The sequence below is a fragment of the Colias eurytheme genome, chromosome 13, assembly GCF_061535395.1.
Source record: "Colias eurytheme isolate Ceu_HAF_F1 chromosome 13, ilColEury1 Martin Lab GWU primary, whole genome shotgun sequence".
Taxonomy (NCBI): Eukaryota; Metazoa; Arthropoda; class Insecta; order Lepidoptera; family Pieridae; genus Colias; species Colias eurytheme.
The window spans coordinates 2,613,818-2,637,683 of NC_142992.1; the positions used below are offsets into that span (position 1 = coordinate 2,613,818).

The window sequence follows — 23,866 nt, forward strand, 5'->3', positions numbered from 1 at the left end:
GGATGCGTCATTTTGTAATTATTAATGTTGGTACTTTTCAGATTCTTACGGAAATGAGTTTGGAAGTGCTGTGTTCATATTCATTAGTAAAATCTAAAAATTTACAATATTGAATTATAGTTAACAGTAAAATGCGTTTAAAGCCTGTTGTCAAGAGTCAAATTAAGATATGGAAACATTATCTTCAGTTAGATATAATATGTATTAGATTTGTATGAGCTTGAAAAACCTGAAAAACATACTCGCGCTGTAGCGGATTTTGAAGCATTTTTTTAAATAGATACAGTGGTTGTCGAGGAAGGTTTAGTATATATTTGTTGATGTTGTTATAAGTGGAAGCCGCGGGCGGAAAGCCAGTTAATTAATAAAACAAAGAAAAAGTAGTAAATTTAGTTGTACGCAGTGCAGACAAACGTTTTGTTGTCTAACTAAGAGTTCTCATAAGCACTCAATGGAATATGATCTATATTCTACACAATGGAAAATACAACGTTTTTACATTGTTGCTACAATGGCATTATCTTAGACGTTGAAAGGTCTTCTTGTAAGCTTTTGTTCGGTGCATTCTTGTAAAATGTTAGATCCTTTGACAGGGTTTCAGATCACTATCCTAACCCTTTATCTTGTTCCATTTATGTGACGGCTTCGTAAGTAACTCTTTTGTGTAATTTAAACATTTTCTAGACATAAGGTCATAGGTTACCTGAAGCTGAAAGACAAACATCGTTAGCAAGGTAAATATAAAATTTTCAATGTTGTATCTTGTACCTGTATATCTAAAAAATGTTATTCTTTAAGGTTTACGTTTCTAAGAGAAAAGTGCGTGGTGTTTTTCTGAAGTGTTGCTTGTCAAATGATATGCCGAAAATCGAAGAACCGTTATAACATTTTAATTTTATTTGGTTTTACTTATCAATTAGGTTTTTCCGAAAACGTGCGTTTGATACTGGAAAATGGTAATACAAAATATTATAGTGATTTAAATACTGACCGCAGAAAGGGTCAACCGTTATTCCAAGTAGCTGTTCGTTTACCTAAAAAGGTTAATAAACCTATGCGTCCATAATAAAAGGAAAGAAAATATTTTCGCAATTTCGAACAATCACTCCAATGAAGCCCTGCAATCATTAATAATTATCGTATGTATAATTAATATAAAGTTCCCAAGTTCAATATACGACCTTAACAGCTGATATGAGTTCAACGAATTGTCTGCTTATCAATGAACCTTTATCACGGATATCAGCACGATAAGGCATGTGGAGCCTAATCTTTCATAAGATTGAAACAATGGTGATTGCAACATCAGTAGTGATGAAACACGGTACAATTTGCATGACAAGTGTACTTGACAGTGTCGAGGACTTAAAGTCCTAGAATGGAAGCTGGCAAATTTTGACATGGTACTTTTTCGTCAACAGTTTTGAACATGTCTTACTTAGTTTCGTTGTTCTAAGCTACGAATCTCAATAGGCTAAAAGCTAATGAATTATCTTGATACTAATTTTAACAACAGCTTTACGAAACTTAGATAGACATGTAAATTGTGTGATTAATTGTACATATAGACGTACGCCCATCGAATATTCGCTCAAGGTTGGTTAAAATAATTAATTATTCGCTGTGTGTTTAATTAGACACGACTTATACATGGTTTGATCTTAGCATTGTTTGATTTGTGAGGTTGAATTTAATAGCGTCTATTGTTTTATGAGACAGTAGCGGGATTGTAGCAGTATGGAGCCTTGACGTCTATGCAACTAAAAGATAATTGATTGCTTTTATACAGGGTGTCCCAAAAAGTAGTGATGAACGGAAGCTGGGAGGTAGAGGACCTAAAGGGCTATCCGAATCACCCCCATGTATGTTATGCGATTTTTCGTATTTTCGGAGTTATGACGTTTTTTTCAACTTTTCACCTATCGCCGAGTACGGTGATATTTTCACTCATGGTGACGTCAATTATTGCGGAAGGTGCTTGATTTTTTTTGTGTGCTAAGCTGAAAGATAGGCCAATTCAGTATGGTAACATTTACTATCGTTAGATCTTTGAATGGAATAAAAAAAAGAATTAAAATGCCAAGAAAGATAAAATTACCCAGTATGTTCTCCACTTCAAGGGCCCGTAAAAAAATAAAATCACATAAAAAAAGTTTTCCATTTGGCTTTTAAAAACTTGCTCTATCTATCAGGTAGCTACCCTGAAAATTTCATTTTATTATTCAGAAGGCTTCAATCGAAAAATTGAAATCTAAATGAGGTAAGTGCAAAAATTGAATTAACATGATGATTAATAAAAACAAATTAAAACCAATAACAAGGTGTTTAATTACCAGAAATTTTTAAAATGACCCCGCTATTGCTCAGTGCAAGTGCGACATCACCGTAAAAAGTTGTCTTTTAAATGTCTGAATGCCCTTTTATCATTTTTAATGGTTTCTTCTGCTACTATGAATTTCCAGGTTATTTCGTTCAAATTGTGGCAGTCTCTCGTCTTTGTAGTATCCCCACGGAAAAAAATCAATAGGGTTTATGTCCGGGGACCGTCGAGGCCAGGCTAAAGGGCAAAGATACCCTGAAAGATGGATTGGTCGTTGCAGCCTGCGCATGCGCTGGTGACGCCTGCCTTAAAGCCTGGCCTGCACGGTCCCTCGACCTAAACCCCATTGATTTGTTTCAATGGGGATACTAAAAAGACCTCGGCTACTTGAGAGAATGCTACAATTTGGACGAAATAACCCGGAAATTCATAGTAGCAGAAGAAACCATTAAAAATGATAAAAGGGCATTCAGACATTTAAAAGACAACTTTTTACGGTGATGTCGCACTTGCATTGAGCAACAGCGGGGTTATTTTAAAAATTTCTGGTAATTAAACACCTATTTATGGGTTTTAATTTGGTTTTAATGATCATCATGTTAATAAAATTTTTGCACTTACCACATTTAGATTTCAATTTTTCGATTGAAGCCTTCTGAATAATAAAATGAAATTTTTAGGGTAGCTACCTGATAGATAGAGCGAGTTTTTAAAAGCCTAATGGAAAACTTTTTTTTATGTGATTTTATTTTTTTATGGGCCCTTGAAGTTGTGAACATACTGGGTAATTTTATCTTTCTTGGCATTTAATTCTTTTTTTATTCCATTCGAAGATCTAACGATAGTAAATGTTACCATACTGAATTGGCCTATCTTTCAGCTTACCACACAAAAAAAAATCAAGCATCTAGCGCAATAAGTCACGTCACCATAAATAAAAATCTCATCGTACTCAGCGATAGATGAAAAAAATTGAAAAAAATGTCATAACTCCGAAAATACGAAAAATCGCATAACATACATGGGGGTGATTCGGATAGCTCTCTAGGTCCTCTACCTCCCAGCTTCCGTTCATCACTACTTTTTGGGACACCCTGTATAATCACAATAATAACATAGTATAAAACAATGTCCCTTCTCGCTGTCTTTCCATACGTATACTTAGATCTTTATAACTACGCAATGGATTTTGATCTGTTTTTTTATAGATAGAGTGTTTACAGTTTTAAAACATAATTTGTTCAGTTTGACAAAGCGGGAGAAAATGCGGCGAGAAACTAATAACTTCTATTATCTATATATATATAAAACTCAAAGGTGACTGATATAGTGATCTATCAACGCACAGCCCAAACCACTGGACGTATCGGGCTGAAATTTGGCATGCAGGTAGATGTCATAACGTAGGCGTCCCCTAAGAAAGGATTTTAGAAAATTCATCCCCTAAAGGGGTAAAGTAGGGGATAGAAGTTTGTATGAAACTTTTTATTCCTTGGATGTATTTGCATGAAATTTAGCACACATATAGAGGGTAACTTGGATAAACACATAGGATAGGTTTTATCCCGGAAATCCCACGGGAACGGGAACTATGCGGGTTTTTCTTTGAGAACGCGGGCGAAGCCGCGGGCGGAAAGCTAGTACTTTCATATACTTAGTAAGAGCAGTAATGGTTGAAGTGGAATCGCTATCCGAGTGGTGCGTTTCTCTGGTCTAATTTCTATGCAGGTTAAACGATTAGATATTATTAATCTGGAGATTGAATGGCCTTTTGGTTATTGTATCGGCTAATGTATTCATTATAAACTCTCTGGCTTAGTGTTGTGTGAAAGATGAGTTCAACATGAAAAAAAAAAAAGCGATTTTCTAGCTTGATAAATTTGCTATCGGGCTGAAAAATTTTCGTATCCTTGTCAATTTCCTTGTACAGTAATTGTTATATTGTAATTTGTAATATTGTTTTAAATGTATCGTATCTTTATATTAATGGAAAATTGTCTCCATGTGAATTGTGAACACGAAGTTGCATTATTACTGACAAACAGCGGAAGATCGAAATATGAGTGAGGTGCTGTTCACAGTTGGTATCGTCTCTCACTCTCAACTCAGAGCCAGTCCACACGGCGCGTTGCGTCCAACCAGAGTTGGTGCTGGAGTCACTTATCAGCTGTTTGACCTTTTGCTATTAGACAGTGCGCGCACGAGCAACTTTGTCTCCGCAACTATTTTGTCTCTCCCATCAATTGTATGGGGAGTTGCGTCGCTACGTGCGCGCACTATCATACTAGCCCATGGGTGGAGAGACAAAATAGTTGCGGAGACAAAATAGTTGCGGAGACAAAGTTGCTCGTGCGCGCTCGCTCTTATGTATATAGTATGTAGTATGTAGTTTGATGTCACTGGTATTACTCTAACATAGAGATTTCAATGTTTTCAATGTGTTGTTCACTTTAGAGGTTACTAAACGATGAACGGTCTTTACGTGAGTTAGAGTTTAAGTTAAACAAAGGACCCTTTTTAAAACGTGCATTTTTATGTTTGTAAAAGACAATAAAATGTCTCATTATATGTAAATATGACACATTTTACGGAACATGCAGAACGACAAATAAGTAGAGCGTTTCGTCAAATCGAATTTAATTTACGGTTAGTTTTTACAATTCAAATGGCATAATTATGTATTGTAGCGTCTTGTAGTATTGGCCAATAAGGAACAAAACATTAGTATACGATACACATTAATTACGCACAAGCACATGTTCAAGTAATTAGGTCAGATAATTATTCAGGCAATTACAAAAATAACACGAGCGCTCTATAATGCAAATTAGATTGTTTGTCGCTGTATTTGTTGTAAGTTTCAATGTGTGTCGGTTTTTATATGTTATTTATTGTTGTTGCTAAATTGGATATTGTTTATTTTGAAACTTTAGTTGTATTGAACACGTAAGGTGTATGCCAGTTAGCGTAATATTGAAGGATATGTTCGAATCAAATTATTTCCATAGATATTTTAACGATATCTTTACAAAGCGTAAATATTTACGTACAACCAATTATTTTATGACCTTTCTTTATATCACTAAACACCACTTTTAAAACGAAAACAATAAGACCAGAACGTAGGTATGTTTACGAGATATTTCCGCTATAAAAATGATACTAATCTCTTATAATAATTCACACATGGTTCAAGTTGCATTTAATTATAATTACCACGACGTACTATGTTCCGACACATTATACAGATACAACCAGTAGGGAAACTTCATACAACACATTCGAAATGGCTCACGCACACATGCAAGTGTGTGTACGAGAATCGTATTCGTAACAGCATCCTGCGGTCAGCCGGACGGCTACCCGCAATGCGGCTACCCGCATAGTGCGTATGAACCCTAAGGATATTATCACAATTGACAGATATAAGAATACCCTTACAATTCTCGTAAACACGCTTGCTTGTGTGCTTTAGCCATTTCGACGTGTTGTATGAAGTTTCCCTACTGGTTGTACTGTGTACTGTGGTACATGTTCCGTCTTCTAAAACATTAATTATAGTAACGTTATTAATTGTTACCTATTTAATTACGAGCGCGAAACTCCGTGACGATGTTTGATTGAATTAAATGGTGTCTAATAGAATCTGATCGTAGATTGAGGAAGACGTGAAAATCTGAAAGTGAAATATTCGTTCATACTTGACCACCTGTTTCCCTATTGTTTTTTTATGTTTACTTATCTTTTGGTATCAGGTTTGCGATGTAGGTAGGTACCATCACTACTATCTAATTAGTAAAACTTTTATAGTTAAATTTCTACGTTCATGATGTTTTTCCAGCGGAGTGAAAATAATTCACGAAAAACCAAAGTTTAACTTACTATGTGTAATGTTTCAAAGATGTACCTAGGTAGGTATTCACTGCAAATTACTATTTGTTTTACTCATTTTAATTATTTTTCATGACAATCTTTATTTATGCCTTGTAATCAATAATAATAAGTGAGGAAATATTTTTTTCATGCATTGCTTTTGTAGTACGCGGGCGGTAGCATTGGCGTAGCGAGCATTCTTCAACTGTCTGCGTGTTTTTCTTCGTAAAAATAAATTAAATATATTTAATTATAGGTATATTTCCAAGTTCATATCTACCATATAAAATTGCTTTTGGTAAATTAATGATATTTTTTTTGAGAAATAATTTTACGACAAAATTTTTTTTTTGGTAATCTTTCAAACGACCTATCACCTAGTAATCTAATAATTTCAATGGCTCATACCAAGTACAAAGGAACCTTGCTATATCAAATTACATGTTGACTCAGTAGGTGAGGGAAGGCCCAAGAAAATGCAATGTTTGCATTACTATCAAGTATCATCTATCGTTGGACTATCATTGCATTTGTAATAGTACACTGAGAACATGAACAAAGATATTCGATATAGTAAGTGGGCATAGTACATGTATAATTATTAATTAATATGTACTAATTAAATCGTATAAAATAATGATCAAGCATAACAATTTCCAATACGTAAAATAAATATAGGATTTATGAGAACAGGAATTAATTAAACGGCGCCCAATTCTTAAGGTCTGTTGAATTAAATACCTGAGCCATGTTATGAGAACAAAACAATAATAAACAAATGAAATACCAATAAATTCTCGTTAAAAATATATTTATTTATGATTTTATGCGCTGTATGTATTTCAAGCTTCATCATTTGGAATAAATCACGTACTCTCGAAGGAATGCCAAGATTAGAGTGAAAGTTGTTAGTTTTAGTGATAGAACTAACATACTTCCTACTCACCTTTCATATATCCCTCGAACAAATATTACTTCGTATAGTGAATAATAAAAGTTGTCTTTAAAAGCTAAGATCCTTCGTTGACATAACATTTTATCAGGAAATATTAGGGTTTTTAAGTTTGAGTGTATCCTAACTTATAATGTTATAATTTCGAGATTGTGTTTGTGTTTTTGTGCATCATCCTCGTTAACGTCGATTTTATTTTCATGTCTATACATAGATAGATAAGAGGCTATTTTATATCGTGGTGAAACATCTCATTCCTACGGGAATTTCCTTTGACCACGCGATTGAAGCCCCTGACGGAAAGCGTGTAGGTACCTATATCAGAATATTATAAATAAACTAGCGGCCCGCCCCGGCTTCGCCCGTGGTACATATGAAAAATAGATGTTGGCCGATTCTCAGACTTACCCGATATGCACAGAAAATTTCATGAAAATCGGTCCACCCGTTTCGGAGGAGTATGCAGACTAACATTGTGACACGAGAATTTTATATATAAGATAAACCATCTAACCATAAAAGCTATAAAATAGATGCGTAGTAGATTATGAATGAAAGTAAACAATAATAATAAGCGAATCTACACGGGACGTTGCTCCATTCACGTGCGCACGCCCACCTATTTCGGGATATTCTATATATAACACGTATTTCGAGATACTGCGTAAATCGTGTATTGAAGCTGCCAGATTTCTCAAAACTGAGCTTATTGAGATTATCGTAAAAGTAGAGATAACAGTGCACATTCGAGGTTTACGTGAAGTGAATTTAGATTTTCCTGTAGCAGGAAAAGAGCTTTGAAACTATGGCAGGGCAACAGGATTTTAATTTATAGCACGCTGTTTAAGAGAACCCAGGATATGACGATAACGTTTACAAATATTTCCCGGTACAACTGTATTTCATGATATGGAACATGCTCTGTTTGCTGTTCACTTTGTTGTATGAAATCTCCAATATCTTACTTATAAGTTTTTAAGGTTGCATTTCCGTACTATTTATCTCAATAAATTGGCAGATGTTTTCTCAATCCGAGCATTTTAAGACGCAGTTGTTTAACATTTACAAATACAGTTGAATCTTATTTTTATTGGGATGTGACTGTAAAATAAAGTACTTGCGACCCTGTCTCATTAACGTAACTGTATTTGGAGAGCGGTCTGTTGTTTTAAATCGATTTTTAATTATCGTCTCGATTCAATGGCGATGTTATTGCATTTCCTTGTTATAATGTTTCATCAGCACATGATGCAACGTCTACCGTTGTTATCTGATGAATCTTCTCATTTGTGTTCACAGCCTAAAAGTATAGCGTTTATTAATATTACTTGTGTCACGTGGTTTCACCCTTTGCTCCACTCCTTATGGTCTATGCGAAATGATGATATGGGTAGCCTATAACCTTTCTCGATAAATGGTCCATCTAACATTGAAAGATATTTTAAAATCGCACTAGTATTTCCTGAATCCTGAGATGAGCGCGTTCAGGCAAACAAACTGTTATGTTTTATAAATTAGTAGGTATATATTTTTATTTCCTCTTATCTTTTCCTTAAAACTATTTCCTTAATTATCACTAACTGCTATTACATAAGGTTAATCTATGTTAGTTTTGCCTGTCGCACTTTAGACATTTACGCTGTAGAGTGTAGACTACAGTGTAGAGTGTAGAGTTATGATAACGGTCAACATAATTATCGTCTTTATTGCATCATTTTCCATTTAACTATATATCCATAATCCTATCCTATCCTTCGTATCCTACTCGTACTAATATTATAAATGCGAAAGTTTGTGAGATGGATGTGTATGTGTGTGTTTGTTACTCTTTCACGCAAATACTACTAAACCGATTACAATGAAATTTAACACACATATAGAGGGTAACTTGGATTAACACATAGGATATGTATGCATCCCGGAAATCCCACGGGAACTGGAATTATGCGTGTTTTTCTTTGAAAACGCGAGCGAAGCCGCGGGCGGAAAGCTAGTATAAGTACCTTTTTGGAAATTACTCTATTATCAATACATTGTAAAATTAATTCAAAATAAGGCTAAATAAATAATAATTTCGAAGATGCTGAAATCACAAGTTATTTGAAATTATACCGCTTACAAGATCCAACGTCATTGACTCTTAATCTTTGACGTCGGGATCAAGATGTTACTGTAAATGGGGTTGTCACTGCAACAGCTATCTTTTTAGGAAATATTTGTTAAATAATTAAGTATTTACGTCATTCGTTCAATAATAGTTTCTTTAATAATATGGCTTATCACTACATAGTATAAAACAAAGTCGCTTTCTCTGTCCCTATGTCCCTTTGTATGCTTAAATCTTTAAAACTACGCAACGGATTTTGATGCGGTTTTTTTTAATAGATAGAGTGATTCAAGAGGAAGGTTTTAGTATATAATTTATTAGGTTTTAGACAAAGCGGGCGAAGCCGCGGGCGGTAAGCTAGTATTATTATAGAAACTAGTAATAGATAAATAATTTATGTACGTTATCATTTGATCAGATTTTCGGTAGCTGACAACCTAACAGCTGTGATCAGATAAGGCCTATCAGTTGGGACTTATTTCTAATTACGAACCCATTACTAGATATAAAGTAAACTATGATGTAATATTTATCTTTGAAGTTTGACCAGCTTTCAACCAAGATTTAGAAATAGACAGTTAAAAGTGATTCCACATATTGTACAGGATATTTATAGCATGCAAATAATCTTCAAATAATATACAATTTTAGTTACAAATTTGCGATTATATATACGAGTTCGCTGAGTCTGCTCTTGATATACTTAGTAGTAACTAGTATTATAATGTATTTCAAGGAGATTAAGAAAAATAATACCCTAGAACCTTATCTTTATAGTAACAAGGTTGAAATAATAGACTATACTAAGAACATAATTATCTTTAATAAGACCCATTGTTCTAATCTTCTTTAATACGCTTGCATCGGTTAAGCTTATTAAAAATATTGCCTACGATGATAGTGCAATGAATGATAATATTTATTGTTGTTACGTGTGTTTGATCATTGGTGGATAGTGTATGGAAATATTCTATACTAGTTTTTCGCCCGCGGCTTCCTCCGCTTAGTCTATAACTTAACAAATTATAGACTAAAGCCTTCTTCCTCCTGTATCAAAATCCATTGCATATTTTTAAAGATCTAAACAAACAAAAAAGCAGAATAAAAAAAAGTCAGGCTTACTTTGTTTTATTTACACAATTTTGTGGATGGTAGAAAGCTATAGTATTATTTGTACGTTAAATGTGAATACTTTTAATAGAAATATAATAAGTTGGTAATAAATAACAGCATATCTATCTTATACGACCGGGAAAACTCATACACAGCATATAATTTCATAGCTTTTAAACATAGTTTGTGTTAATTAAACATAATTTGCGATAAGCCACTACATTGTAATATTAATATAGTTAAATGGCGTCTCGGTTACCACTAAATGTATTAGATTGGCGGACCACGACCCTATTTAGAGTGTTCGTTAGTTGTTACACTGACCTGATTTAGTAATAGCCAAGTGTTGAAGTTTATTCTTCCTTTATAATCTCATTGAGTAATCAAAGGGGAGAAATTAAAAGATTTTCGTGCTCTTTATGTATTAATTTTTGTCTCTTCATTGTAAAATACAAGAATACATAAAATAACGTAATGTTAATGATGATTGTTCTTACATTCAATTATTTGTGATTGTTTTTGTTTATTCTCCTTATTCAAGGAAAATAACCAATTAATTAGTGTCTATCATGAGGTATTTATTTCGTAGAAAGATCCTTCACCTCACCTTGAGATACACGAGTGACTTTCAGGATTTTATATTGAACAAAGTCACTTTGATTTATTTTCTCATTGTTTTGTTATTTTTAAAGTTCAGACAGGATTATTGATTTATATTTCAACTTTATGTATTTTCATAGGTAATTGAGTAAAAATATATTATGTGTTATAGACGCTAATACTCAGTTAATTTATGTGGAAGACATGCATTGCCTAGTATTAGCATATGTATTAGCTCATTTACCTATCTACAACTTGGAGATACAAAATACAATTGTAAAAAAATGCCTTCCGTAGTATACATAAAGAAGTCTGAATTACTAAACATGCAAGTTTAGTCTTTGTTTTAACGATAATGTTTCAATAAATGATTCAGCAATGAAATGTCAACGTTCGTAGCAAACTAGGGTATTAGTCATTACATTTTGATACCAATGTACTTATTGGTAAGCAGGCTGTACGACCCTAATAGGCTGTTTGAACCAAGGAACTACGAGTCGAGTGAGTCATGTAACTTATGAAAATTCATTGCTATGAAATATGAGTTGTAACGTTGTTTTGGAGAGAATTTAGGTTATGATTCATGCTGTTTTGATTTATTGGTATACCTTATATGGTATTGATTTGTGTTATATATATTATACAGGAAGATAGTGATTTTATTCATATATATATTTAAGCATAGGAATCATATTAATAAATAAAAATGTGCGAATTACTTTACAACCTGCGAGCCAAAAATGTACTAAGTACTTAATAACCAGCGAGCACCAGTAAAATCTAAATATACATTACAGTAAGTGGGTAGTAGGGAGCTGTATTGATGTCTCTAGTGGGTGTATATAATTTGTTCTGGATATTATTGGTTGGAACCACTTATCGGTGTGCTATTTTAGGCGCAAGATCGAATGGCGAGAGGTCAGAGGATATTTGTCGCAGGATATTGACATTAGCCGAGTGGGATGTGGGGCTGCTAGATATGTTCATATCGTACGTAATTATGTAGAGTGGATTTGAGAATAGGCATCCTTTGTTTTGAGTGAGAGACGATCCGTCACCTGATTTCAGAGAGGATATTACCAAATGTAGTTGAAGTTTGCTTAGGTAGTGCGGTTCATGGTCTCCTGTTAGTGACTCACAACTCACAAGTAATAAAATTATGAACATCTACTATTACGAAACGTAGATGTGGAAATTTATGTTTATCAGCTATGTTCTATGATCCTTTGTTTGTCGATACACACACACAACGCAGCTGGAAGTTGTTAATGTTATATTTCCCCAACATTCGAAAACGCATATGATATTCCACAGCAAAAACGTGAACAATGAATAGGTATTCGTTATAAAACTAGAAAAACACGTACTTTCGTGACTATCATAAGATTTCGCTAACAGTAAAATCTTTAGAGATTGTCACAATGCGATTCCCATGATTGTCGTAACATCTGTATGAACTCGTTACGTAGTACGTACGTACAATGGAAAATAAATATAACTCTCGGCAATTTATTGCGTGCGGTCGGTTCATCATTTTATAGAAAACAATGTAAACATTGTATGTTAAATAGGGGTTTTTAAATGAAGCCGATAAAAAGGTTGCAGTACGTAACGGACAAATATAAGGTGCTGTAGAAAGTTAGAATTGTTAGAAACGTGATTTTCATTTGTTTAATGATAAATTCGATCCTTGGGACACCTTTTCGTCAGCAGGGAGTCGGGGCACTTCTAAACCTGAAAGACATGTTTCATTGTTTTGCTCCATAAGTTTACAGAAACCGTTTTAATTGGCAAAAAATCAGAACGGTTAAAATATGGCAATAAAGAAAATTATCATATGAATAAACTATGACGCATTAGCAAGGATCGTTTGTGCGTAAAAGCGGTAATAACATAAAATAATATCCTATTAATTAAATGGCTTATATGAAACATTGAAATGTTGCAATTAATTTATAAACAAATGATTTTCACATGACATAACATGACAGGCTGGTGTTTTTCGCGTGAATGAGTTATATCTATGATATAAATTATAAACAATTTTTATCAATTAGGCATAAATATTGGAATTTATTCGATTTGCGCAAATGATACAAATACGTTAGCTGTGTATCGAACATTTTAATAACGAATCTATTTTTGTCAGCGGAATATGCTGTCTCGCTTGCGCCGAGAAATGGAATCAATACAATGATCTATTTAAAGCTTGAACTGTGAACCCTTTGAGAGGGTCAGAGTTCAACTTCGTAGCGATGTAAGATTCTGGTGTATGTTAAGAGATAATGATTTTTCTTTATGTTTGCGATGTGTAGGTAAGATAGTAGAAAGATGTGGTAATATACCTAAGTAATAAAGAATCTGTGCTCGAATTCAGGTCAAATTGTAATAGGGTGGGGATTTAACGTCACGTATAGAAATAAGAAAGTAGTTCGGGTTGTTGATATCTAAACATGTGTAATACTCGCATGATAAAAAAAATTGTAAGTAGTATATGTTTTTGTCTCATTTGATTACTTAATAAAGCCTAAGTTGAAAAACAAGCATTAAAAATATTATATGAAATTGCATTTTATTATTTAAAAAATATTGTTTTGTAAATGCAAGTACTTTCATTCATATTAAATAACATAATACATATTTCACTCGTACGAAAAAAAAAACGCGTCGCATTTGGACACCGCAATGTTTTTATTTGGAAACCAAAGATAATAAACAACGAAATTTAAGACCCTTAAATCGTGATTTAAATTCCTGTTTATTGAGATTTTTGTAAACAATTTGTTGTGTGATGTTGGCATTCGTTGGACGTCATCGTCGGGTCGTGGTCGGTCGACTGTCAAAGCGAAGTAGGTAGTGATAAGATATTGTTATCAATGCGTTTGTATTTATTTATAGAGGATGCGTATCGATTGAGCGTTTTCTAGCGTTCTCTTCTACTGATAAACTTTAAATTTATCGGTAAGTATCATAAATTAAATGGTAAATTGGATCAAATTTTTTTCATCAATTTTTCAAGGGTTCCAAGATAAATACCTAAAATTTTGATCCAAACATATATTTATTTACTTTCTTTTTTCACTACAAATTTTATAGAAATAATTTATCATCCAGGTCCAAAATATTTGTTCAGACTCGTTTCAACCCTGCAGAGTTTAAAACATCCAGAGCACCCAATAAAGTTTTCGCCTCGAATTACATCAAATTATGTTTTATTGTTCTTACGTAAATCAATAATTACATACTGTTATCTTTTCGTTGTATTTTCTCCTTCCGCGAACCACTGATCCCCATGAGGCCGTTACACCAGTTGCGGATATCTACATAAATATACATATTGTTATCAGCAAGGTTTAGGATGTGCCGTTATCGCAGAGACAAAGAAACCGTTCCGTCCTTTTATGTGACGAAATCTCTTCCGACATTCTTTGCTTGTTAACTAACTTTAAAAATGTATTTTTTACTCTATTTTTTGCGTAAAATGTAGCATAAAATTATTTCCTAACAATTTCAAGGAAAGGAGGAGCAAAATAATAACTTCTGACTTAACTTTTACTATTACGTTATAGCTAATTACTTTATTAAGTAACTCAACTCTACTATGTGTTTTTAAAATTTTTATATTCTAATACATATTTCCGACCAACAGCAATTTGAAGAATAAGCTCAACCCTAATTTTAACAATACCCAAAACTCCTCTTTTGTTGTAATTCAAAATTCATGATGTTAACGATGACAGATTGTAAATTCAAATCCAACACCATCAGTAAAAATGAACCAATCAGAATTCTCCAAGTACAGTACGTACAGTTAATTTTTGGAAATAAATTCAGTCGTCAAGACGTCAAGCCATTGTGGCCCTTATCGGTGACCTTCTGCGGAACAATGGCATGTATCTACCGTGCATTGTGCGCACACGCAGCCTCGTATTATTTTTAGCCACAGGAAGGTTCGACGGTTTCCTCGACGTCTGCATAAAACATTGTTTTTATTTGAATTCATTTTTGTTGATTATTCAGGATTTAAATAGGCGTTTGTTGCTAGGTAACTTTAATGAATTCATAGTTTTTTGTACTGTGGATCTAGTATAAAGATAAGCCGTGTGTTGATATTTATAATACCCTTATCAAAGTTGCTAATGCTAATGTATGTCATTGTTTTAGAGTGTGAATTTTGTGTCAGTAGGCCAGAAGTAATAATGATATTAAAATGACGAGATTATTAGATAATGTTCTTAAGTCGGAATAGTACTTATATTGTGTACTAGCGGTCCGCCCCGGCTTCGCCCGTGGTACATATTTGCGTTTTCTCTAGATAAAAACCATCCTCGTACTTCAAGGAATATAATAAAAAAAGAATTATCGAAATCGGTTCAGCCGTTCTCGAGATATGCGCTTACCAACACATTTTGCGATTCATTTTTATATTATAGATTTAGGTATTAACGTAAATTAAGGTAACAGAGGAATGACTTATTTAAGATAGTTCTTTTTAAATGCTACTAGATGCTGATTCAAGACGCTTAATTTAAATAAATCATGATATACCATTTATTATGTTATACCGTATGAATTTTAGACAACAAAATTGTATAAATATGATTTTACTACGCTATGTATAATGTCATTAAATAAAATTGCATTGACGTTGAAGCCTATTACTTTAGCATGCCTCTGTCTATTATTGTCTATTATTTTATGGCTATGCACTTAACGTTCAGGTACACAAGATTTAATTGTCTCTTCATGATATTGTCATAAATATAAACAGTTTTGCAACATTCACAGACACTAGGCAGTAAAAACAAAAGTACCTGTAGTGTTTGGAGCGTGACGTCTATAAAATGCAAAGCTCTATGGAGGAGTGAAGGAAATTATGTGGAAAATGTAAATCTATGTTTAACACTCGATGTGATCCATCATGGCACCTACGTGTGACTTACGCCTGAATAAATAACTGGGTTTTTACATCATTTTCATGTACGGTATTTCAGGTGATGCGTACTGACGTTATTCATATGCTAAAGTTCAATCTAAAAATACAATAAAGGTGAAAATTATTTACGAAAAGCCATAAATATAGTAGAATAGAATATGATTGTGTCGGCCTTCCTTCCATATTAAATGTCGCTTTCATTGAGAATACATAACTGAAATTCAATAGTATTTTTTTTTATTGTTAAGTTATTGAATTGATCCTCATTACGTCGATCGCCGACTCATCACCAGTGCATTCTTTGAACTGTCTAGTCGCATGACCTCATTATAGAGATATTCAATCTCAAGTATTACCATCTCAATCCACAATTTATCGTTCAAAAAGTGCAAAAGGATCAACATTCGTTAATCTCGTATGTACCTGCCCTCGTCTCGATGCAGTCGGCACATTCGGTCTGCGCACGAGTTGTTTGTGTCAGAGTGCGTTACCCTCATCTGGGAGGCTAATCTCAAACGCTACGTCATGTTTACGTTTTGTGTGTTTGTGATCACTCGATATGCGTATTTATTTTTATTCGCGCGTACTTATCTTGCGATCTATGTGTAAGTAAGTCTTTCTGTAGAGAGTACTGGTGTAATAGTTGCCTTAAATTTTGCGTATAAATTCGTAGTTTAAATTTCATCCTTAGTGTAACTTTAGGTTGATATTGGTCCAATACTAACTGACCCCATTCCGAATAACAAAGCTGGTTATTTGGCTGTAACATACACAGATTTGCGTAATATTTGTACAGATTAAGCTGTAGATAAACATGATAATATCGTTGATAATATTGTGTTGTGGTGAGGTTTCAGCCGTTGCGAAGGCAATAAAATTCAGGGCGAACCGGTCTCAGCGACTATGGATTAAAAATATTTATCAGTAATTTTCAATTATTACACATCTCACGCACACATGCATCTGAATGAGTGTATCGTTAAACATTTATTTTTCTTTAAATCTATTTTTGGGTACTTTATTAATAATAAAAGTATTTACCAGGCCAACACTCGGGCTGGGATCTTATGCATGTCGGGTCTCTGACCTAGCCAAACGAAATAAATGCCAATTGATACATCTTGACTTGAATTATGCAAATGGAAATTTGAAACAGATTTTAAAGAAGTTCTTGTTTTCAAAAGTTTGATAGCCTCGATCGGCTTGTTATTAAAAATATACAAAATGAAGCAAACATTGAGTCATGCCGACAAAAGCTACGTATGAGTATCGTTACAAATTGGACGCAAATCACACGCAAAATTCAAGGTTGCATGACATTCATAAACGTAAACATAATAGTAAAGATAATTATCAGCTATTATACACTCGCGTGACTTACAAATATAAGATGATGTTAATGAAGGGCAAGTTTTATTTTATTTGCACCGTTTAAAGTGGAACATTTTATTTTTCTCTTTTTATTGGAACAGATTTTGTAAACAGGATGTATTATTTTATCTTTTGTTTCTACATATCCTTTAATGTGTACTTTCGTTTATCATGTTTCGATTGCTCATGGTTATGTAAGATATATGTAATTTGGGGGAAAATATATAATGTTTTGATAAATTTCAAGGTGAAGCTTTAAATAAAAATGAAAAAAATAACAGGGAAATTAAAATATAGTAGCTCGATTTCTATTTTCTATACATTTCTATTACGTCTAATCTTGATTATCTTCCACGTTACTTTTATGAATAAATAACATATTAAAGTAGAACGATTGTTGCCATCATTTTAAATATGTAAAATGCATTACTAGTTGTTGAGTAGGTAACCTAACAATGCTACAGATGATATTATACTTTAAATTATATTTCACCTCTATACCGTTTAATAGAGATCTCATATGTTTTTCCAGGTTCACAATGAAGAAGTCGTCGGCTTCGGGATATCGAGCAACGGCAAATTCATGATGTCCTGCTCCAGTAAAACGGACATGGTCCTGTACGACCTGAAGGGCCAGATCCTCGAGCGCTTGGACACATATCTCATGAACACGCACATGGCGAAGATATCTCCATGCGGTCGTTTTGTAGTGGCCACAGGATTCTCTCCCGATGTTAAAGTCATGGAGGTCGTTTTCTCGAAGAGCGGCGAGTTCAAGCATGTGGTCAAAGCGTTCGAGCTGACGGGCCACAGCTCGGGAGTGTATGATGTCGCCTTTACTCCGGATACGTCGCACATTGCTACCATTTCGAAGGACGGCACGTGGAAGCTGTACCACACGAGCAGTGAGTATCTGTAGTATAATCGTATGCAATAAGTGGACTGCTAATTGCGCAGTTAAATAAATAAATAAAATAAATATTTCAGGACAGTTTTCACACACGGCACAATCTGATCCCATACTAAGCTTACGCTTGTGTTATGGAAACCAGATGGCTGATAAACATACATATATATAATTTTAAATAAATACTTATATAGATAATTAACACCCAGACACAGAGCAAACATCTGTGTTCATCACACAAATATTTGCCCCGGGTGGGAATCGAACCCACAACCTCTCTGGCTTGGAAGGCAGGGCCGCTACCAACCAAGCCAACCGGTCAGTCAATATGTAATCAGTCAATGCGCTCGTTTCGCGAAACGTGATGGCGTATGGACGTATTATGGTCTTGGGAAGACGTATTATGGTCTTGGGAAATGTGTATATTATGGTCATGGCAATAAGTCGTGTATTGCTATGGGATTTTTATGGGATATATGCTCTGATTGAAGTATCACGTGATGGTCGGTAATTGTTAATTTTTTACGCGTTTCTACGAGTATTTACAAGGACATAGGTTAAGGATTTAAATTTAGAAAGTCTCTGTGACTGAGAAATGTTTTATACGTGAACTAGCAATCTGACCTGGCATCGCCCATAGTACATATGTATATAGCCTACAGCACTTAAGAATCTCGCAATTCAAGGATGAAATAATTTTTGATATCGGTCCAGTACTTCTTTCTTTCTAGTTCCTGTGATTGGCGCGTTCAAACAAACATTCCAGCGTTATATAATTACTATAGATAACCAATATAAGCGATGTTATCACGATAAGCTTCCATGATACATATATTTATTATCATTGAAAGCACGTGTCGTTAATTACGAAGCTCATAGAAGGACATACGTTTTATTGATTTCTCATACAATTTATATAACTTTAGTTCTACAGTTGAAATGGCTACAAGTGAATTGTAATGGTATGTAAGGGCACGCCCTATGATCCCTGTTGACCTTTGATTTAGAAGTCTTGCAATCGAACTAACGAACGAGCAGACAAGCAGATTTCATGGGAAATTGTTGATTTATGAAGTATGTATGTTTGTTATGAAACCTATACTAGATAGAGATAAATGTATACTAGTATTATAAAGCTAAAGATTTTGTTTGCTTGAACGTGCTTATCTCAGGAAACACTCGTCCGATTTTAATTTTTTTTTTCAGTTTTAGACATCCCATAATATGTATCATCACGCTAAAACCAATAGGAGCGTAGCAATGCGAGTCACAGTTAGCTAATTTTTTGTGGGGCAGGATATAGAGTAGATATTATTTCTCTAGAATAGAAACCACGAAGGTATTGTATAGGGATTTAAAAATAAGTATAAATGGGGAAAATATCAGAAATATTTCCCTCATATTGAAATCATAGGCGCGGACGGAAAGTAATATAGTTTATATCGGTTAAGGAATGTAATAGAGGAAAAAACTATTGATAGGAAATCGACTTGGTTATTGTGAAAGAAATTCTTCGATATAAATAAGAATATTAATACTACTTTTTATATAAAGAGCCCCTTTTATATATAAATTGAATAGAACCAACAGAGTGAAAAATGATTTGAGTTTTATAAAGCCGTACAAGTAATTCTTATTTTAATATAAATTATAGTATGTTGTTGTATTTATTAATATTGTAGGTTACGGAAAAAAACGGAATTTGCTATTAAACTTTAAGAAATCAATTTTGTGATTAAAAACGAAATTGCTTTTATTTTTATGACCTATTTACGAAAATACTGAGACAGAGAATTTCGCAAGTTTTACCATTGAAACGGATATGAAAATTATTATTTTTATATTATACATTTTAAATATGTAATATGTATTTGGGTTAACGGTTAAGAGTTTAAATCTTAAGATGCAACACATATCTTTGTTGCGTCATCCTTATTATGAAAATAATTAAAAGAAAACAAAACGATAAAAATTTGTTTTGCAGCGTTTTCTTTAAAAAAAAAATAGTGTTTGTTACAAAAATAGACATACAAATGTAGATATTATTATGTAAAGATATTTGTCATGTAGCAGTTAAATTGAATAAGTGAGTAAAGCCTATAAGTACGTAGTGAAAATAGACATTGAGTATATTGTCACAGATAATACAAAAAACTTGCAGTTGCAATAGTAAAAGATTGCAGATAATGGAATATAAAAATTTATTGTTTACCAAGAGAATACATATTTTTTTAAACTTTGAAGTGAAATTTTACATAATCTTTAGCTTTTTTAAATTATTGTATCAAATTTTCCATTCACAATATAACGAAGCAGACATAAATATATTAAAAATATATGAAAGGCGTATATTTCCTAATGCTCTATGGATATAAACAAAAACATTCGCGAATATTAAATAAAAAACGGAAGTGAGATATCAAGAGGTTTTGACCCTTTAAAAAGTGATGAAACATCTATTTACTATTAACTTATTACAATTTTTCCTATGATAATTATTTATATACGCGTTTATATAGGTAACTACTGTGCCCCGCGGTTTTACCCGCATTGCTCCGGTCCCGTTGGTCTTAGCGTGATGATAATAATATATAGGTAGCCCATACCTATAGCAGCCTTCCTCGATAAATGGGCTATCTAACACCGAAATATTTTTTCAAATCGACTGAACATCCTGAGATTAGCGCGTTCAAACAAACAAACTCTTCAGCTTTATAATATTAAGTATAGATAATGAGCGTAATTAATAAAGTGTATAAGGCAAGTGATTATCTATTAGGTAAAGGTAATGTTACTGGATACTGGTTGCGTCACATTACGTCATTAGGGCTAGCCCCTAACCTGTTCGGTGTGGGTGTGGTTAACAGGTTGATTAAACCGACTTAGAAAAAGAGCATGTGTAATAAAATATGTAAAATGTCAATGTATAGACTACTAGCTTTCCGCCTGCGGCTTCGCCCGCGTTTTCAAAGAAAAACCCGCATAGTTCCCGTTCCCGTGGGATTTCCGGGATAAAACCTAGCCTATGTTACTCGTGGATAATGTAGCTTTCGAATGGTGAAAGAATTTTTAAAATCGGTCCAGTAGTTTATGAGCCTATTCATTACAATCAAACAAACAAACAAACAAACAAAGTTTTCCTCTTTATAATATTAGTGTAGATGTAGACTAGCTATCCGCCCGCGGCTTGTAAGAAAAGAAAAGAAAAACACGAATTGTACCGTTCCCGTTGAACTTCCGAGATAAAACCTATCCTATGTGTTAATCCAAGTTACCATCTGTATGTGTGCTAAATTTAATTGTAATCGGTTCAGTCGTATTTGCGTGAAAGAGTAACAAACATACACATACACATCCATCCTCAAAAGCTTTCGCATTTATAACATTAGTAGGATATACCTAGGTATGTTTTTGTTGTAATTTAAGATTACGTGTTTTATAAATAGACCCTTTTAAATCTCTGGAAATGGTTTCGTTAGAATAACTGAAACGTTAATGCTTTAAGGGAAATAAACATCGTATCAAATTGCAGCTTCCATTAAATAGTTGTTATTTAAAAACATTTAATTAGCTGTGATGACATTAAAAAAACAAGTATAAAAAAATATATACATAATAAAAACTATTTTGATCGATAAATTATATTTATTTGTATCAAGAAGAATAAACAAGATCAATACAGACAACAATATAAAGGTGAGGACTTGAGGCGGCAGGTTGTGATTGTAATTGCAATGTTCTTACATTCAACTTTCCCACGGATTCGCATATTAATTTATATAAAATATAAAGCTGTGCACACTGTTAAAGGTTAATAAAAATATTCAAGTATTTAAAATATTAAACTACTTATATAGAATTTATATGAAATATTTTCAAAACCTCAAATAAAAAAAAATACTTAAATGGATCATGTTAAATATTAAACTATATAGTTAATAAAACGTGTAAAACTGACATGATAAAAATTTTAAAGCACATAAAATAAAGCGACTATGACGACCTACCCTGTTTTTTAATAAAAATAAAATAAAATAAAAATTGGCGCCAAAACATTCAACTTTAATGTTATAATAATTAAATTTATTTTTCCAACTAATAGCGCAGAACTGGTTAGAACCTATTGGAATATGACCTACGACCCTGACCTACCGTAAATAAATATGCCTAAATAATTATTTTTATATAGTTAGGTACCTACTATATTTATATGCTAGACTCTGCTAGACTTTATCCGGGACAAAATACTCGTAAGTTTTACTCCTTCGTCTTTGAATATTATAGCCTTTAACGGAATAGAAAAAAGAAAGGTCTAATAGTTTTGCAGTTACAAACAAACAAACAAAAATCTATCAATATAAATTGCACCTTACGTTGTTTTAATCGATTTAATAGTAATTCACGACCATGACCGTAAAAATAATATAATAACTAATGGTTCGAAATGAAAAGTTCTGTGTTCGATAGTGAAATAGTAATAGATGATATGGAAATTATCAGTTATCAGATACAATATATATATGTATATAAGGTAATTAGGTTAGCCTTTATGCGAAGCATCGTTGAATGTTGCAAAGATGAATAAAATTACTTTTGAAAGCGGGCAGAGTTGCATTAGCTAGTAATTAAATAAATCTATTGACGTGTACTTTTTATTTCATTAGAAACAAACAACATATACCCCGGGCAAAGCCGGGGCAAGAAGCTAGTACACATAATATAAATTTAAAAGCAACACACTCATATGCACGCAGCGTGGTGCGCAGGCGCAATGGGATGCATAACATCCTTGTTGTGTATCCTTGAGTCCGCTGTTCTATGGAAATCAGCCGGATCTCAGTCGTGGATCCGCGATGAATTCGCATTGATTCACTGATGTATTAGTTAACTGAGAAAATTCTTGATGTGATCTCTTGAGTGAAGGAGATGGACAAAGTTAACAATTGGTACAAGTGTGCGAAATTAATATCTTTCTTATAATAATCTTATAGATTGAATTTGAAAAAAATCGATCACAGGGCGGGGTTCGAACTCGCGTCTTTCGCCATTCTGGGGCGAAGCGGCCACCTTGAGCTCTCGACCATCCCGGAGATCCCGGGAGCTATTCTTCAAAAAAATATAATTAAAAATAAAGCATTTGAATGCTATTAAACTGAAAATAACAAAATCGAGAAATATGTAATAAGCAAGTTTAATGTAAAAACTTCACGCAGTTTGTGCAACAAACAAGGAATTATAATCCATGTTATATCGTTCTGGACATTAATTTTGTAGTTTTCAAGTGATTACGATACAGAATTACCATTTTCTACAGGATATTCCAATCGTTTCTGTTCTATAAATAGTAACTTTCATGTTCAACACATTGTGGAATTAGCAATTACCTACTTGTAATGCATTACTAAGGCGGAAAACCAAAATGAAATATAGGATTTTACTTGTTTTGAGTTTCCTTCATTGATGTTTATGCACTATTTGTAGAAAGTGAAAATATTAAGTTTACCCTTTTTATATCCGCTCATATTTAATAGATATTGTTTGATGTATTGATTATTCATAGAACTAAAATACGATCGTTTACACCAGTACCAAGCAAAATTAAAAGCAAGATAATATTTATTTTGAAAATTCATTGATCAGCAGAGTTATATACCAATCAGGACAGCCAGGGCTACAGCTTGGCTTTA

General features: G+C 33.3%; 1 protein-coding gene across 1 annotated transcript in view; it reads left to right on the forward strand.

The window, feature by feature from the left end:
- Nucleotides 1-23,866, forward strand: part of LOC149903244 (transducin beta-like protein 2) — an 84,059-nt gene that overhangs the window by 55,619 nt on the left and 4,574 nt on the right. Inside the window, exon 4 of the mRNA XM_090109104.1 lies at nucleotides 17,805-18,177. Coding sequence (XP_089965230.1) covers nucleotides 17,805-18,177 — 373 coding nt within the window. The remainder of the gene's footprint in view (nucleotides 1-17,804; nucleotides 18,178-23,866) is intronic.